This window comes from Drosophila melanogaster, chromosome 3R (assembly GCF_000001215.4).
Source record: "Drosophila melanogaster chromosome 3R".
NCBI lineage: Eukaryota > Metazoa > Arthropoda > Insecta > Diptera > Drosophilidae > Drosophila > Drosophila melanogaster.
The window spans coordinates 6,215,817-6,234,707 of NT_033777.3; the positions used below are offsets into that span (position 1 = coordinate 6,215,817).

The 18,891-nt window shown below is 43.6% G+C and overlaps 3 protein-coding genes across 6 annotated transcripts; 2 read left to right on the forward strand and 1 right to left on the reverse strand.

The window, feature by feature from the left end:
* The first annotated feature begins 15 nt into the window (after positions 1-15).
* Positions 16-2,383, forward strand: Osi3 (Osiris 3). Of its 2 annotated transcripts, none has more exons than NM_001275375.1 (3): positions 16-337; positions 827-1,002; positions 1,501-2,383. In NM_001275375.1, the coding sequence occupies exons 1-3, from the start codon at positions 248-250 to the stop codon at positions 2,099-2,101; spliced, it is 867 nt and encodes a 288-aa protein (NP_001262304.1). In that variant the 5' UTR covers positions 16-247; the 3' UTR covers positions 2,102-2,383. The 2 variants fall into 2 exon arrangements, with proteins under 2 accessions (NP_001262304.1, NP_649622.2); NM_141365.3 differs by having other exon boundaries at positions 1,501-2,131.
* Positions 2,384-2,501: 118 nt separating this feature from the next.
* Osi4 (Osiris 4) lies at positions 2,502-5,965 on the reverse strand. 2 transcript variants are annotated; one of them, NM_141366.2, is made up of 4 exons: positions 5,375-5,965; positions 4,404-4,737; positions 3,806-4,113; positions 2,502-2,784 (listed from the first exon to the last, which is right to left on the reverse strand). In NM_141366.2, the coding sequence occupies exons 1-4, from the start codon at positions 5,844-5,846 to the stop codon at positions 2,717-2,719; spliced, it is 1,182 nt and encodes a 393-aa protein (NP_649623.2). In that variant the 5' UTR covers positions 5,847-5,965; the 3' UTR covers positions 2,502-2,716. The 2 variants fall into 2 exon arrangements, with proteins under 2 accessions (NP_649623.2, NP_001262305.1); NM_001275376.1 differs by having other exon boundaries at positions 3,800-4,113.
* Positions 5,966-11,695: 5,730 nt separating this feature from the next.
* Osi5 (Osiris 5) lies at positions 11,696-13,012 on the forward strand. 2 transcript variants are annotated; one of them, NM_141367.3, is made up of 2 exons: positions 11,696-12,208; positions 12,634-13,012. In NM_141367.3, the coding sequence occupies exons 1-2, from the start codon at positions 11,890-11,892 to the stop codon at positions 12,921-12,923; spliced, it is 609 nt and encodes a 202-aa protein (NP_649624.1). In that variant the 5' UTR covers positions 11,696-11,889; the 3' UTR covers positions 12,924-13,012. The 2 variants fall into 2 exon arrangements, with proteins under 2 accessions (NP_649624.1, NP_001189183.1); NM_001202254.2 differs by having other exon boundaries at positions 12,637-13,012.
* The last annotated feature ends 5,879 nt before the right edge of the window (positions 13,013-18,891 follow it).

Here is an 18,891-nt window from a genome sequence, read left to right on the forward strand (position 1 = left end):
TCACTGGCGGGAAATTCGCATTAGGTTTTCTATCAAGACGACGATGTCAACAGCAAGACCGTAGCACTTCTAGTAGAGCGAAGACGCGGGCGACTGTGAGAGTGTGATTGTGTGTGATCAGAGCCAGAGGATACGGCCAGGATATACGTGTGCTAGTGTGTGTATCAGTCAATCCAAGTGTAACCCAAGAAAAACTGAGCGCAACAACTGAGAACGCTTAAATAGCCCGAAATCAACGAGACCAACGATGCAAACATTTAAGGTCTGCGCTCTCCTGGCGTTCTGCTTCGTCCTCGTTTCCGCCCGCGGCAGCAAACGGCGCGATGGCACCGTTACGGTAAGGAAATGTCCTGGAAGTCCGGAAAAAGGTTGCCGAAGTAGCAAAAGTGGGCGATGGATCCGGTAATAATTGTCAGTGTCAAGGATAATAGCACCATAAAGACAATAACATATTTTTTTCCTGTCCGAATTTATTGCTTTATCCAAAAGTTCGTCGCCAGTGCCGCTATGGAATTCTTCAAGGGTCAAAATACAAGAAGAAAACAGAAAACTGTTTGCCTTTTCAGTGCCTAACTGGCATTCCGCATTGAGGAATTCAAAGATTTCTGATAAAAAGATTTATGAAGTCTAGTAGCTAACGTATTTAATTGCATAATAAATCTTTAAGCTGAAATAGCCATTATTCTTATAGATCGATTATGAAATCTATTTTTATACTTTTGAACTCTACGTAAAGTATGTGGATATCATAAGGAAGGATGCACATATTTAGGACTTTTATAAATTTCATAATTCATCAAGAAATGTCACCTATCATTCTTTTAAGATATCGGAGAGCGAACGAAAGAACATTGAGGACTTTCTGTTGGCCAAGCTTAAGCAAAATTGCAGGCAGGAAGACGATCGCGCCTGTAAGATGGTCAAGATGTCTATTGTGATGAACCATCTGTACCTGAACACCCGTATCGACCTTGGCGACCGATTCAAGGTCACAGAAAACGGGTGAGTAACAATTGTTTAAACAGCAAACAAATAATTGAGAAAATATTAAAACAAAATCGGAAAATATTGGAAAATAACAACAATACAAATATTATACCACCTAAAAGTATCTGATTAGATAGTACTACAGTTTTTGTAAAAGCACTAAATTACATTAAAAGGAACCAAAAGTATCGATGATTACAAAGCTAACCATACAAAATTCTCTGCAGCCCCAATTTTTGGAGAAACAACTTAAATGTTAAAAAATCGTAGTTTTTTTTACCATTTTTAAACGACAGTGTTAAACTGTTAAAAACCAAGGTTTAAAGAACTTTTAATGACTAAGATTAGAATGTTACTGGCGTTTAAGAATGGCAAAAAAAAAAACACTTTTTAGCTATTTCTTAGAATCCTTGCTTAGAGACCATATTCACTACATTTCTTTCTACGAAAAATATTAGAATAAAATGCTCTGGCGTTAAACTTTTCTCCGTAATCGAATTCGTTTCCTTGCAGGAATATCTCAATGGTACCAGATGATCCGGAGGTCAACCAGCTGCTGTCACGCTCTATGGGGTCCGATGAGGAGACCTTCGCCCTTCTGATGGCCAACAAGCTGTGGAAATTCATTCGTTCGCGCTCCCTGCGATACAAGTTCTCAGAGAACACGGACTTTGTGATCAACAGCGATCCGGAGGGCAGTCTGAATTTGGGCGTATCAGTGCGCCCCCTGGAGGCGTTGCAGGAAGGGCGAGGCAAGATGAAGAACATGGGGCCACTGCTGATGATGATGGCGGCCAAGACGGGCATGGTGGGAGCGCTTCTGCTCAAAGGACTCTTCCTGCTGGCCGGCAAGGCTCTAATTGTCTCGAAAATCGCCTTGCTGCTGGCGGTGATCATCTCACTGAAGAAGCTGCTCTCTAGCAAGAAAACCATCGTGGAGGTGCCATCCCACCACGACAGCTATAGCTCCGGGTGGTCGAGGGCCTTTGACGGGTTCGTGGAGGGACTTGTAGACGTGCCCGCCGATATATTGGCCAAGGAGGTGCAGCACCAGCAGGAGCAGGCCCAAAACATGGCTTACAGTGGCCAACAGCCGGGGAAAGTGGCGCAATAAAGCTAGTGTTATGTATGTCATTAGATCAGGAATGAACTGAATTGGGTTTTCCTCTAACACTTTTCCGCTGGCTTGGGGGAACTCCTCTCACTCTCTTCTCTATCTTCCTATTGATCTCTTGTAGACTTTCTCCACTTTCCCTTAGAATTACTATGTTTCCCACTAACTCTCTCTCTCTCGCATCTCATTGCAATTGCAATTCTCCCTCACACTTTCACTTTCCGTTTCCGTTTTCTCAATGATGCTCATTCTATCGTTTGTAATTTATTTAAACTTACACTTACACGTAATTTATTTATTTATTAATATTTATTGCATAAATAAAAAGCGCACGCAAGCGAATATGATTTCTGAACAACTTTGCGTTCAATTCTTTAATGGTTTTTTTTTTGTATTTTTTGTAGCACTTCGACTGCTAATTACAGAGACAAGAACTAGACTAAATGTGTGCGCCAGGTTTAACTAAGTTAAATACAATTCAATAAATAATAACAATACGCCAGCTCGCTAGGCTGTTTTTCCGATGCAACGTGTCCGCTATTTGGGTCCTATGGCAGCAGAGCAACCTCCTCCTCCCAAGGGTCTTTGGTAGCTGCTAATTGGCTAATTCTCGCCTCAGGAGCGGTAGTACGGCATGTGTGGTTGCACGTAGTTGTAGATCAGGGGTCGCCGGGCGGGAGTGGCTGCAACACGAGTTCCATCGTTAATCAGGCAAGTAATTGGTGCCGGGAGCCATTTTTTAGCCACGGGTTTGGATATGAGAGGTTTGTGGTGTTGGGGAAGCAAGGTGTACTGATGTAATAAATTCCCGGGTGGAGAAGGTCAATGTGTTTTTAAGTTCAGTGTAAAAGGGTGGAACGCATTCCCAACCAACTTGGAGTTTATTGCAAAATCCACACCTCCACTCTAATTGAATTTCTCAGCACTCTCATTCTTCATTTATAAAATATCCTATTTTTATTTTTGAAGGATAACGCTTGAAATTGCTATCCCACCTTCAGACTTCGGTATTTCTCTTCTGTCTAACATCAAATACTCGCACCAGTTAAAAGGTATGCAACTATTTGTAATGCTAACTGAACTTCAGCGCCGTTAGGGCTCAAATAAATGAAAATAGATAGATATAGATAGATATAGATAGATATAGATATAGTTAGATAGATATATATATATATCTATAAATATATATAGATATATAGATAATATAAATAGTTCTTCCATTCACAAAGACCATTTCCTTGTGTTTGTCCTAAACTCTATTTTAGATTCTGATTAAATCCAAAATGAATTGTCTTACAAATAAATCTCAAAGAAAGCCCTCATCAATAGGAAGCCACTTTGACTATTCGTTTGCAATCTAATGAAAGAAGCTTTCTAAAAGTATGCAACGCAAATTACAAGCTGCACAAAAAACCATTGACAGCGAATATTTGTGCTGTGTGTGTGTTATTCCCTCGAGAACCCACACCTGGTGTGTGCGTGCCGGGTAACAAATGAAAGTAATAAGTACACTATTCACTCTTCGTCATCATAGTCGTCCTCAATGGCGCCCTCGGCTGCAGCCGCTGCCACCGCCACCGCATTCAGGGAATTTACCTGGGCCATAGAGAGGCGAAAAAAACGGGAGGATATGGGAAGTCTGGGCGCCCCAACCCGTCCCCCCTCTATCTGGAAAATCGAGAAGCTGGATCAACTTACACTTACTCTTCGCCATCCACGAGTCCTCACGTTTGATCTTGTGTCCCAGTCCACCCAGACCACCCAAGGCGGCGAGCACCTGTGTGTTATTGCTGCCGTCGCTGGACACCTGGGCGGAGTGCAGGTGGCTCTCGGCGCTCAGACTCTCCAGTCCCGGATGTCCGGGATGTCCTGGCAGCTGGCCGCCTCCGGCCATCGCCAGGTGGTGCAGCGATGACGGGTACATTTCCGGCGATATTTCCGCTCCATGAAGCGGATAGTCCATGCCGTACGGCATCATGTACGGCGTCTGTTCCGGGAACTGGTACATCATCCTTTAAACAAATATCAAGGCGATTTTATTTGCGTTCCGATTTCTACGTAAGGTAGCGTAAATGTAATAACAGCCAAATATTAAATGGTGCTTTTAGAAGCTACTCTTGCGCCCAAAAATGTCACGCCCACCATCTTGCCATCATCATCATCATATCATTATCCAAAAGTATCTTTCTTTCAAAAGCCTAAGTTTTACGCAATTTGCCTACGTAAATTTCATGTAATTTCATATTTGGTAAGGAGCATCAATCCTAATAATAATTTGTAGTCTACATTTTCATATACTCACTTTTCGCTGGCGTTGTCCATGAGCTTCTTGATCAACACTATTGCGGCTACCACGAAGGCAATTTTGGACAGGATCAGAGCCTTGAGAGTCAGGAGCCCCACCGCCTTTGCGGCCACCATCGTCCACCCGAATGTTGTGGCCGCCAGGTACATGGGTATGAACATCTGGAACTGCTTCTTGTCCTGGTGCTGGTGCCGCCTCCGTCCGCCCAGAAGACCGCCTCCGCCGCCATTGTCACCACCTCCGCCGCCCAGCAGGCCTCCTCCACCGCCACCATTTCCTCCCAGGCCACCTCCACCGCCCAGTAGTCCTCCTCCATTGACCTGCAGGCGGCCTGTAGTGGAATTTTGGGAAACAAGACACGTTTTAGGCTTTATGGCTTTAATGGCACTCGTACGTATACGTAATAGTGCGACACAGGATTTGATCGGCCCGCCCCTTTCTTGTCAAGAGATGCGGCATGATTGATGCGCTGCTGCCATGTATATCGAATGTCAGATTAAATAGGGGTAAGTAATGGCAGTTTGGGCTCCCGGACAAAGTCATTGATATGCATTGGGTGAGAATGTAGCTTTGAAAGTTCCCAGAAAGTCTACACTCATAACACAGTGAATATATGAGGTTTTCGAGAGTGGTTCTGATTACCAAAGAATTATACAACCATCTAATCCGTTTAGATGATAGTGCTAAGTAGTTTGATCAGAACTAATATTTAGTGGTTCTTGAATATAGATTTAAATTGCGTATGTATTGTAATATATTCAGAAAATAAATCTTCATTCATTTATAATTTCCCAGTGTAAGCATCTGCCAAGGACTTTTTAGGGCCATTGATAGGCTGGTAACGTTCAAATACCAGTCGCATGCCAAGCAGGAGCAGCTGGCTAAGCTTCTCCGCCGGGCTCGAATGGCATAGCCTGGACGACAGGCATATGTCATTCGCTGATTGGAACCCCTTCTCTGGTGATTACCTGTGCTGCTGGAGGTCTTTTTCAGCAGTGCTACCTCGATATAATCGCTGTCGTCCTCGGCTCGCTGAACACTGAAGACCATGGGGCCCACGGGCACCCTGATGGCGTTTTCCGTCACAAAGTCCATAAAGCCGGAGAGACCGCGCCCAGTGCCCCACTTGTGCTTCCGAGAAGCATCTAGTTCGGGCAACTTGACCAGGTCGAAAAGCCCCAGCTTGAGGGTTTCACCACGACGGTAGGAGGCCATGAGACCATTGGCCACCCCGTACAGGCAACTCGCGTTGTTTGCGCACTTCCAGCTCAGCTTGTCCAGCAGGTCAGTGTTCTCCACACTGACCGCAGGATTCGCCGCAGGCTTGCCCTCGGGATCCACTCCCAACGAATTCGCACCACTGCGCTTGTGAATCGCCGCCAGGCTCATGTTCAGACCCAAAGCCAGCAGAAGGCAGCTGGCAACTAAATGCCTGGGCATTTTCGGGCTTTTTCAGGTTTTCTTTTTCGGTAGAACACTCAACACAACACACGACACTAGAAAAAGGACGAGAGCACGGCGTATCCTTCACATGGATGCGATCGATCGCGATTCGATGGCAGCTGATGCAGCGCCTTGTGGAGACTAATTACCAGCCGTTGCATGCAACTCAGTTTTATTGGAGCAGCTGCGGCAACGGCACAGTGGCAGCAACATTAGCAGCAGCATCAAACCACGCTGCGTGCAGCACCACTGCTGCGCCACACTAACACTGCACCACCCCCGCCTCCTTGGCATCCACTAACAAAACACCACCACCAGCGCCGCATCGCAACATCGCACGTTTCTGCTACAGTTTTGATTTCAAGTCAACCAGCTGAGTGACGGCCATCGCTCAGCGGGCAGGCTACAGTATTTCAGTATCGCAACACCAGAGCTGTGGGGCATCAATGGTGCACAGTGGTCTCAGCCACACATTTCACTTTGACAATTTCGAGCCGAAAGTAAAATCTTTTTATATGTAAAGTTGGCCAGGTCACCCAAAATCACTCTATATTAAAATATAATTAAAAACTACAATTTAACATTATAATAACATTATAATAATTAACATTATAGGGAGGATAAAAAGGTAACATTTTGGGTTACTCTCTAATACTTACTTATAAAATGCAATAGCAACGTGATTATTAAAATCGAATGAATAGTGTATTACACACGGCCACGCAGTCCAAAAACAACAGTCAATTCCATTTTACAACAATTTGTTAAATGAAAATGCGCTTGCTCAGCAATACTCATCCCAGTGTAAATTCAAACGCAGTGGTCTACAGTTGGCTTTGTATTTGCGAACGCCGCTTTCGAGCTGCACTCCCAAAAGGTTCAAAGGGTGATCTAATTAGCTGTAATTTCATTAACCACGTGACATTACGCCGGATCCCTGACCTTCGTACAGGTGGGCGACTCCGGCTCACATGGCTCTCGTCCAGAAGCGGCAATCGTGGCCATGACAGTGGCAGTGGCAGAAAGCCACTAACTTCTGCGGCGTCCGCGGCATGTGGCCGCCGTACTAATGCGGCTAATTTACTGCTCATTAATTTGCCCGCAATTTGCTAAAAACAATTTTCGCAGGCAAAAGTAAAAGCAAAGTGCAGCTCGAGTCGAGTATGAGTACAATTAAACAGCAAGTCGTCGGGCGGTGGGAGGTAGGTGGTTGGAAAAGTGGGAGGCTGGGGCTTGTGCTGGAGCTTGAGATGTGGCCACGCCTCGCCGCCTGTACACAATAAATAAATAAATAATAAAAGAAAAGTGAAACGAACTATTAGCTCTCGTTTTTCATAAATCGCCGGCTCTGTTACATTCTGCTGAGCAGGCGAAATCCGGGGGAGTGCGGTGGAAAAGCAGCCAATAAGCAGCACTTTTCGTCGGTGCATGATGAGCGGACTAATAAATATTCACTTTTCCAGCCAGCCAGGTGAGCACGCAGGTGGGCTCGGTAATTGTGGCCAATTTCGAGGCAGTGGCAATCAGACCTCGACCGTTCTTTGGCAGTGGCACCGTTTTATCGGCGATCGCGGCTCTATCTCCTATCTGAATCTTTGTGGACGGAGATCCTCTGTGAGTGTAATGACTGTAATCTGGATGTCAGCGCCATTCGCAACTTGACACCACTGTCCGTCGTCGATGCCTCAAAAGCGCAAGTAATGCGAAGCGGTTCGCCAAGAAAACAACCGCAACAACCATTGGGGCTCCAACATGGCCCAAACCCGCAACAATAGATGGCCAAGGCCAACAGCCCAGATGGACAGCGAAAGAAAGCGGTGACGCAGTCCGAAAGCGGTAATCCGATCCGATCCGACCCGGCCCAGGTCCACTTTTCTGGCCAGTAGCCATCTAGTTGCTCCAGTTTGAGGGTGCCTCCGAAGTTTAATGATCCTTGACTGCAACCGGATCCGCTGGGTGGAGTCCGCTCGGGAGGCCAGCGGCTTCTTCGCCCAAATTGGCTCTGATTTCAATGTTTTCAATGCACTTAGCTGAAACTAAGAGTGGAAATTGCCTATTTCATTATATTTACCTGCCGAAGGCGTTACACTTTCATCCTGGAACACATTTTAATCGCGTTTTAACTGTGCTTAAAGAGGCCAAGGCTCTGCTTTCAGTTCGAAATCAAATCGAGAACTTGGGCAAGAACAAATCTAAAGTTTTTAAGCCAAAAAATTCGTATTCGCTGAGCAGCCCCAATTGTTTGGACTTTTGTCTGCAACCAAAAAGTTTTTATGCTGCCAAAATAAGTATCTATGTGCAGATGTTTCTCAAAGTATGTAATCAAAAACATACTACTCTTGCCAGATAGGTCTCTTATTTTGCTGTTTATTTCTTATGAAAACATTTGGCCTTTTGAACCTTTTTTCCACAATAAACTTCGATAGAACTTAAGTGCTTTTGTCATATTGCTTTCACCAAAACAATAAATTGTACAGAAAACTTTTGCTGTCCTTTTTTGACTGACTGATGGTTTCCTTTTTTGAGAGATTATGCTTTAAAAATGTTCATCCAAGTACGCTAAATGAAAATACACTCAAATTGATCTTATTTCATTACTAACTAATAAACTAATAACTAACTAATACAATTAATATCCAAAGCATATCTGCTCAAATATGTGGCAAGAAGTTAAAGTATTCACTGTGTTATTCACAATGTGTTTTTTATTATAAACAAATATTATAATAAATATTATAAATAAATTTTAACAAACTATATTATCCGTGCAGTACTTTATTGAAAGATTTTGGACTATTCCACATTTCATATATTCATATATTTGACCCTAACAAAACGACATATCTTATTTTCCCTGTGCAATAAATGCACTCTTTCAATAAAACTTAAGTTGAAGCTTACTGAAGCAATTTTATTGTCCGTGAAGCGAAGCATACGAATTGCCTGAACTTTGAAGCCATTGAGAGTTTTAAAATTAGACAGAAAGTTTCGAGGACATTGGAAAGCAACTTCAGGTCTTGTTAGAGCATTTTATTTCTATGCAAGTGATCTTCTTAGAATTGCAGTCTTCAAAGGACCTTTCCCTGCCAAAGGACAAGTGAGAATTACCACTACAAGACGCTTAGAGCTGCAGATTCGCCTATTAAACGCATGGCTGTCTCCGAATCGTTATCGTTATCGTTCTCGTTGATACTACATAATCATCCCGAAATACAACGAAGTTGTTTTGGCAAACCGCTTGTCTGCGGATTGGAGGCACTTTTCGCACCATGACCACCGGATTTGCCAGGGCTGACAGCCAAATTGACTCATTGGCAGTCAATCAAAGCGAAATTGTCACGAGTCATGCGAGAAATGCAAGTGGCCTGAAAACCAGCGCAATTAGAGCCATCCTAAGAATTTGCATTTTGTATTTGCTGGCCAATAACGATAATAATAATAATATTGTTTATTTTGAGCCAATTACGTGGCCATACATTCGAGACATTCGGCTTCGAGACTTTGGCCACGTTAATGTTGATTTTCTGTGGCTTTGCCGCGCTGCACAGCTGCTGCTTTATTTTCACCGGCACGAATTTCGCCTGCATTTTAATCGCACGGCACCTTGTTTATTTTCTGCGGCTGTTTTTCTACCATTTCTAATCGATTGCCTGACTGGGCTCAGCGATACGTTTAATTTATTTTAATCTAATTGTTTTATAATTAAAACATACTTCTGTTTGATTTCACCTGTGCGTGTCACAAGCAACAATCTTGCGGCTTGGCTTTTTCCGACTCCACTTGTTGTTTCAGTTGCCGTGGCTACTGGGCGCCTTAATTAGTTGCAACTGATTTGCAGCCCCTCCCACATTTTCAGCACAAATGCCGCAGGATGTTGACTTGCAATTCGTGTTGATTGCAATGCATTCGGAAAATTTAAAGATTTCATATGTGGCGTATACTTTGCGGCCGGCAAATGAATACACGGATTGTGGCAGAGTTTTAGGAGAGAGGCAAAACAGTGGAGCCTCGATTTGTTATTCATAGAAATTGTAAAAATAAACAAGTAAAAGGAAAGTGGACTATCGTGCAATATCAACAAAAGAAAAATACTAAAAACCTTTATTTTGTGTGCCAATATTTATAGCCACAACTGCCATGTCATTCAATCTACTCGATTCCAAATACCGCAATGCTCATTGCACATTGCACATTGAATTGTGGTCTCAATTGAATGTGCGGCAAATGAGATTCTTTTAATGACGATGGCAATCATTATGATGCTGCACAACAATCAATTATAACAAGTTGCCACAAAGACTCGTATTCAGATACAGATACAGATGCAGATACAGCATCACATTGAAGTTGGGGCAAACAACGGCCACAAAGGCCCCTCTCGAATGAATATGAACCGAATCGAACCTTGCTGCTTTCCTGGGCTCAAAATCGGAGATGGAGATGGAGCTGATGATCTGCTGCCAGGGGGAGATACTTTCTTTTTATTGCCGACACCGACACAAGGCGAACGTAACGAGTTCAGATCAATTTTTGGTTGACTGGCTGCCAGTTCAATAACGTACGACTCGTTGTGTTGCCGCTGCTGCGGTGATGTTTTTAATTTTTAGCATCGCTTGGGTTTTCAAATTTCCAGAAAATGTGTAAGTGTGGCCCGAAGTGTGCGTGTGTTTGTGTTGGTCAACAATATGATAAATATAAAAATTAATACATTGAGAGTGAAAGTTATTGCTTTTGGAGCACAGTCGATCATCGTGATGATGGCCACGATGATGGCCGTAATAATCATCACCGCCAGTTGGGAGAGAAATGGCGATAATGAAGATCGAAGCGGGATTTTGATGCTCCCAAGGTGATTTCTTTCGCCCGCCCCTTGGACCCGACCCAGTCACGTTATCTTGACTAATAAATTTGGGGTGTTACAAAATACTTAAAAAACACTGGCAAACGGCTTATGAAATCCCCAGAAGACGTTGTTCCGATACTCTGTTGCACACTACCAGTCACCCAGTTTTTATACCGAAATGCGCTCTTTAAGACTGTAAGAATCTTATAAAATAGAGCAACAAAATCTTTAAGAAACTAACACAGCCCTTAGATCATGAATATCACAGTCGGAAACCCGCTTAGAGAGCAAAGCTTCTTTCAGATGGATTTAAATCTTCGTTCGCAAAAGTCGTAGCAAATACGTCGGAATGAATAATAATACAAAAAAATACATGTTGAAAACGAAAGCAAAACTTTTAGAAATTACTCTTTTACATAAGGCCGATTGAAATTGAAATTTGGTAACCGTAAGAACAGTGACATGTCATTGTTCTTGTTGAATAATTTTGATTCCAGCCAGAAAAAGGACTTAAAAGGACTTTATCTTACGCGATAACAACAATGCTTCTAGTCTGAATTACTTTCGATTAATGAGACCCCGTGCCTCGCACCCTTCACGGTCTGTCGACCCATTTTTATGGACTTTGCATGCGCTTGCCAAGGCAAATTGCCACTAAACGTCTTCATCGCTCATCTTTCGGGCGGGGTAACTTTCGCTTTTTCGGCTGACACGCTTGCTAGTTGGTTAATGGAGTTGTTTGGGCCGCGAGAATCGTGTGAAGTTGAGTAGGAACCAGGTGTGGACTAGGAACAAACCCGCAGCACTTTAACCACTTCTGATCTGTATAATTTGGCCGGAGCCGTCGAGTTGAGTGAACCAGAGGCCAAGTTGTTGGTGGAACGGGCGGCAGCCAAGCGCATCCCACGGCTGTCCGACCAACTGACCGTTGAAAATTGGAAAAATTGCAACGGCCGGTGAAGAAGAAAATTGCACGGCCGAGGCAAAAAGCAGAGAAACGCGAACTGAAGGCACATTTCTTTCTTTCCAGAAGCAGCATTGTTTTAATTTACAATTGTGACAATTCGGCCGGGGACGCTTGACTGACTTCGCCTCCTCCGTTTTCCCCCTGGGAAAGTGCGCCGTGGAAATGCGAGCTATAAAAAATGACCGGGCAATTGTCAAGGCTTTTAGTTGAACTTCAAGCGTTTTGGCAACATGTTCCGCACTTTTCCTCTGCTCTGTTTGCTGTTCCTTACGGCTGTCCGTTCCGAAAACTGTGATCAGGATGCCGGTGCCACGCTATATTGTCGCGGTGAACGAGCTCTGCGAAATGTCTTGCGGAATTTAAATCGCAGTGATAAACCCCTTGTGGTGATTAGAGGATTGGAGATAGTTCCGCTGCAGAACAATTCAATTTCTGATGAGGAGCCGGATCAGGAGCAGGGTCTTTTGGACAGTCTATCCTTCTATCTGCGCACCCACGAAATCAATGTAAAGCTGGCAGATCTCCTGGAGGACGAGTCCCAAGTTTCAGGTGAGTGAGTTTATCAAATGATATCGAAAAAAGTGAAATTAAAAAAAAAAAACATTTTTACAAATGTTTCTAGTTTGCTTGCTATATTCATATACTAATAATAATACTAATGTGGTATGTATCAAAAGAAGGTTACTTTGTCGAAAAAGAAATATATTTTTTATTAACGTGCTAATAACTTAAGCTTATATGCTTAGGCTAAATTAATTGTTTGTATGATATTTTAAAAAAAAGAAGCCGTTGTTAAACGCCGTTTTTTATTGAATTCAAGTATCGTTCTCGTTGCATCAATATTAAAACCGTATTTGCCATCGATCCCAAATATTTGCATAACATCCAATGCTGTCAAAAAATCCTAAGCGAACGAAATCTGCTGAAAGTGCACAGTACACACAGAGTCATTAATATATTTTTGATTGTTTCAGAAGCCCGCAAAAAGGACAAGGGCCAGGGAATGCTGTTGGCAATGGCTCTGATGTTTGGCAAGATGATGGCCGTAATGGGGTTGGGCGGCATCGCGGCATTGGCCATGAAGGCACTGGGCGTGTCCTTGGTGGCTCTGATGATGGCCGGGATGCTGGGTCTTAAGACAGCCGCCCAGCATGGCGGAGAGTCTAGTCACAGCATATCGTATGTGACCGGCGAGGGACATCACCACAAACGGAGGCGCCGCTCGTCCGGCCAACAACCCTTGGCTTACAGAGGCTGGGACTGAGGCACTGAGGGGCCCATGATGTTATCGTGCATTTTGTTAGTTCTCATGTAGCACTTAAATAATTTAATAATTTATCCATCATGCAACAGATCCAAGTTGTTTTTATCCGCACTGCAATCGAATCGAGTGCAGCGCCACTTGAGACGTTGCTGCCGCATCGGAGAGTCGAGTTGCTGCTGTTGCTGCTCTTTGGTTTATGAAATCGGTGAAAGTTTATTTGAGACGCGCTCGCATTGTGTAGCCATCAGCATCCGCAGCGGCAGAAGGCCAACCTACACATGGCCATAACGATTGTATTTGTGGCTGTACCCTAACGTTGGGGTATACGAAATCCGATGATGCTAAAAATTTTAAAGTACCTAGTTGCTTTAATCACAGTAGTATCCTGAAAATGGTATCAAAAGGATTGAGAAAAATGATTTTAAAAAAATCGTTAAGGCTCATATTGGTATTAACAAATGCGATAATTTACCACATTTTACGGCTTATACATCTAATAACCAGATATTAACTGGGCTACGAATGGCTCAATTCATCGTTATAGGTAAAATTTAATTTTTAAATTTCGTCAAAGTAAGAGAGTATTCCTAGTTCAATTTCCGCTAAGCACAATTCTAGTTTACGGTGTCGTCATTTGTCAGCCCGCTTTCGTGCAGTGTTATCGATGAAGCTGCCAGATACTGGATATCGCAGTTCGGATACTCTTCATCGGTTCTCTGCTGATCTGCGCTTCGGATAGCCGCCGAACTCTTCATTTTCGTGGAATCTAGTACACGACCACTGGCTCACTGGAGTCAGCCAGCGCAGAGATTGAATTTGCATAATGCGTGTCCAACTTTCACTGGATTTTGGCAGCGCCAACGGTTCTTTCCGACCACCAAAAGAGCCGTTGGCCAGAGTAGCAACAAATTAAAGTATGACAGACCCATAGCAGACCCCGAAAAAGGGGGAAAAACAAGATGATGTGCGTTCTGTTACACAATACCATTAAAGCCGCAGCACTTGAACGACCAAAACCCGTTAAGCGGCCGCCAGGGATACGGGGGATACGGCCATAACTACCATTGGCTGGCCGAGAGCAACTTGCTTTACCTTTACCCCCTTTCCACGGTCTTTCGTGTCCGAACCTTGTACCGCCGCCTAATTGCTCCGTCTACTGGTGCTACTTCTTTGTTGGATCGCGCTTCTGCTAACTTTCCCTTTTCAACGGCATTTTACGAGCGCGTCTGCCGGCGTAATTAAATTATAAAATAAGTTCATAAAGCCAAATTTGTTGTTTTACAATCCATACATATATACATATATGATCTACTGCTTTATATAAGAGCGCAGTTGCTCCGGAATTGATTTTCTAAACGGCGCGCTTTGATTTTTAACCGTTTACTGGTTGACAATAAAGGCTGCGGGCTTTATGGGTTTATGAGCACGACGATGATGATGATAATGACGATTGTGATCAGATGAGATGGCTGCCAAGACGTGTGTGAATGCTGGAGCTCCAGTGCATAAATGAAAGTTCATAAAGAAATTAGCTGATTAATCGTCGTTCGATGAGCTTGGAAGTCGGAGCTTGGAAAATGACCAGGCCGAGCCCAACGACGCTGGATGGGATGGGTGGGATGAGATGACATGACTGACTGAAAGTGTCACGCAGCCCACATTTCAGTGGCTGCCTCAAAAATTTCACTTTTCAATGATGCTGCTTCGCCCGTTGCCGTTGTCCGTTCAGATGTAAATTAATATTTAACCCAAATACCGCGAATTCTTTATTTGAAATGCTGGCCGTATCGGTTACTGCTGCCGCTCTGTGGAGTCTGCTGTATACATAATCCCCTTTCCGGCATTATTATGCAAATTTCGCATTAATTCAAATGGCCGTAAAAGGGAAAATGTGTTCTATTAACTTGGCATTTTTATGGCTTTGTGAAATCTCCCGTCTGCTGGGCTGGTTCATTTCAGGGTGTGTGCTTCTTTGATTTGTGGCCAACTTTACTTTTACTGACTAAAATATGCATGCAATTAACGCTCACTATGTGGAATTTAGTTAAAAGAAGGTTTCCTCAGAGCGTTCAAACCAGTAAAACATAAATTACATCATCGATTTTCACTTTCCTTGATTCCTTGGCATCATTTCGTAGTTTGAATGCAAATATTTGCTGTGGCTCCACACATATACATATATATATATATATTGCTACGGATTGTATATATTCATCTGTTGCCCTGGCTGCTGTGCTGTGTGCAAATGGCTCACTTCTGACCACGACTTTCACCGAAACATTTTTGTTATTTATTCATTAAATTTTTGCCCCTGATGTTGCCCTGCGATGCTTCTGTTGCTGTCCAATAAAACCTGTACCTCACATACATACATGGCGCACACGAAATTCTTTTTGCATGACCACGGCTGAAAGACGAAAAAAGTCAAAATTAAATTTAAAGTCAATAACAGTTTTAGCTCGCCAGAGCAAACACACCCACAAAGTGGCAATTGATTGACAAAATACAATTCGGGCGAAAAAAATGTTCAGCACACAATGTGAAATTGTGCTACCAATTGGCCGAAACCTTTCTGTTTTCTACCTATTCGGAACGGTCCATTAGCTGATCCGTTAAGATATCGTTAAGATATATAGAACCACCAGAATTCCGAAATGCACGCCCTCGACGCTTTCGTCGCTTATGCTAATTGGCCAGAAATACAATAAAAGAAAAAAAAACTTTCACGGCTAAGCCATTTGGCTTTAATTTAATTCGAACGGCTAGAAAAAGGGCCTTCGCTGATAAATAATACAGTAAAATGGCCTCTGTGTGGGACACAACGGTCATCATCGTCGTCTTGGCCCGATCCACTAATGAGTCTTGGGCCCAAATTGATGTCAAGCAAAATGAAAGTGAGAATACGATGATATCTCCGCGGGCCCAAAATAATCACCGATTCGAACGAACGCTCCGCTCTTCGATCTGCTGATTGAAGCCCACTCAGCCATTGGCCTAATAAGTAGTGTAATTATTGAGATTTTCTTCGCGGTGGTGTTTGACTTGACCATCTTTTCGGAGGCTTGTGACCAACTTTCTTAAGACATTAACTTTTTGTAGGCAAGTGCATAATTTAAACGAGTGAAAACGCAAGTTCAGAATTGGCCAGAGATGGATGGTCTTAGTTAGAAACGTTGTTATAAATATTATCCAATTTTAAGTTCCTTTTTAAAATTTAATCTAAATGAGCTATGAATTTTGTACTTCGATTCTTAAGAAGTTCCTCCAAAGGTTGCTCAAGTTTTTTTAATCAAGCCAAAAAGCAGCTTTCCTTTGTGTCTTGTTCAACTACATAGATAAACATAAATATAGCAACCGGAAGATAACTTACAGAAATTACCCCTTTGTGCTCTTTAGGGAGGTAAATACCCCGGCGATTTGGACGAAGGATTTATGAATTGCCTGCTATTCGGATAGCCGAAATTTAAAAAAAAAAAGTGGCGAAAAATCGAAAGCTGGGTTCTTTCATGGACAAAATATTGACCTCCACTGTTTCAGTCAGTTTCTGATGTAACATAATGTACAAGTTGTGCGTTGTTTTTTTTTTCAGAGCGGCTCAAGACACTTGCGATTTGTTTACCCAGCTCGGGGACAGTCATAAACAATAACAGCAACACCTCAAACACAACAGCAATATCGAGCAGCAGCAACAACATGCCAGTTCCAACTACGAGCGAAATTCATTCATAAAAGCTCACACACTGGACACTTGGACGGCTGCTTGTCGCATGAATGGCCAAGCCTGTTCGCCATGCTCTTGGCCATTGGCTGTTGGTCATTTGGTAGTTGGTATATGGTAGTTTGGGAGTTGGAAGTTGGCACATGCCAGTCGCCAGACAAATGGAGGCGTTCACGCTCGGCGCGTGAACCGACATAAGTTCGACCGTTAAGACGGATGTGCAACGGCATTCGAATTTGCATGGCTTTGCAGCTCCGAACCCATTTGCATCCGAATGTGTGCCGATTTATGGCGGTCGAAGGAAACGCAAAGCGGAATTCCAGCCTAAAGATCGCATCACTTGTTTTGATTTTCTCCTCTGGGGAGGCTGCACCCATTTCGACGTTGATGTTGCGTTACAAAATGCCTCACACTTTTACCACTGCACGCTTATTTCGATTGACGTCACACGGCCAACTGAAAGCCGATTTAATTGTGGTAGCAAATTACACATACGCCCCATCGCCCATCGACAATTTGGCGTCCATTATGCGGATGATTCAGGGGTTTCGTAAGTCGCACCGCACCAGATCCGTATGATAGTGTCGGATGTCGTCAGTCACATACATTCACCTTGAAACGGGAGCTCGGATCTTTCCAAGAAAGCTACCATCCATCCAAGCACACTGAGGAAAATCGTCATGATTTTATTTCGCCGAATTCAATCGATTTCTATATGGAATTTGAGTTTTAATTATGTATAGTAAAGGATCATTGGATCATTGATTGCAGATTCTAGCGTCGCGGACGCAGAATAAGTTTGTGTCATCTTTACTGTATAATGCCAATTTAATATGCTATTAAAAGCTTATCAGAACTTACTGTAATTCCATCAATTTACTTATTTTTGACAGCTTGATAAAACAAATCAAGTAAATTTCGCTAAAATACAGCAACTATGTGATGATTTCGCCAAGTGCAGTAGTCCATCATCTGTGGGTATCTGGCGTCTTGTGCGCATCCGTTTTTGTTTGCTTTTCGTGTAATTTCTCTTTCATTTCACTTGAGCAATTGAAGCGAGCTGTTATTTGCACTTTTGCTAAGCTCAAATTGTTGACTAATGTGTCACAATTGCCGAGTCAGGCCGTTCCTTATGATTATGCCCGCAGAGGTGTTTTCACCTGAGTACTCGAACTGCCCGAAGGAAAAGTCCCGAGTAGGACGTGCCTATCTGGCCCTAGATCCCGGCTCCCAGATATCCTGTTTCCAGACCCTGTCCTGGTTAAATAACTGTCATTATATATCACACTTTATGTTGCGCAATAAAAACAGAACCACAATAAAGTCACGAAAATAAAAAGTAATTTCAAGACGCGCACATGCGGTAAACATAACTATTTTCGGTGATACCGGGTCGACGGGGGGTATTAAACGGAGATGACATACAGACCAAGGGCCAGAAATAACAGTAGTATGAAAATATTATACAGACAACTTTCATTTCTTGCGGCAAAGTGCCCAAAAAACAAAAGCGTTCAAAAAATTAACAAAATCCAGAAGAATATATGACACATATTATGGCGGAGGGGGGGGGGGCTGGCCCGGCATCCACGGGTTAAGAGTCGGGGTGTGTGGAGGGTTAACCTGCGCAGCACCTGTTTATCACTTCATGTGTTGTAATCTGTGAGGCTCCAGAAGAAACTACACCTCTTTGTCTGCGTGCGTTTGTTCGAGGAGATGGGCAGAAGACTCTGCGGGAAGATGCGTCTTCAGGGGTCTCTTCGCTGTGTGTGTGTGTGATGCGCGCATGTGTATGAGTGTGTGGGGGAGAGAAGACGAACAACCTTGGCTTTGGCTCTCCGATGGAAACTTTCTCGTGCTCTCACATTCAACAGCCCTGCTGCCTGCGCTGACGTCGACCGAAGACGAAGAAGACTCGTCTTCGCATGCTCATGCGCAGCGACTTTCTTTAATGCGGAAGCAGACAAAGCTCTGCCTGCGCTTGCCTAATGCGGCTTCTAAGCTCGGAGGCTGCTGAGAAAGAGAGGCAGCGCTGCGGTCAGAAAGAGAGGGCAGCTGCCGTCTTCGCAGAGTCAAAATGCCAGAAAGAGCACGCAGACACGTGTGGAAGAGGGCTCAGGCTCTTCGGCGACGGAGACCCTAGCTGTATGTGTGGGCACCGGCGCTTTTTACATAATTTTACGTTATGCCGCTGCCGAGGCGACCGCTACGTTGGAAACTCTTTAAAAACAGCCTGACAGCGGCGAAAAG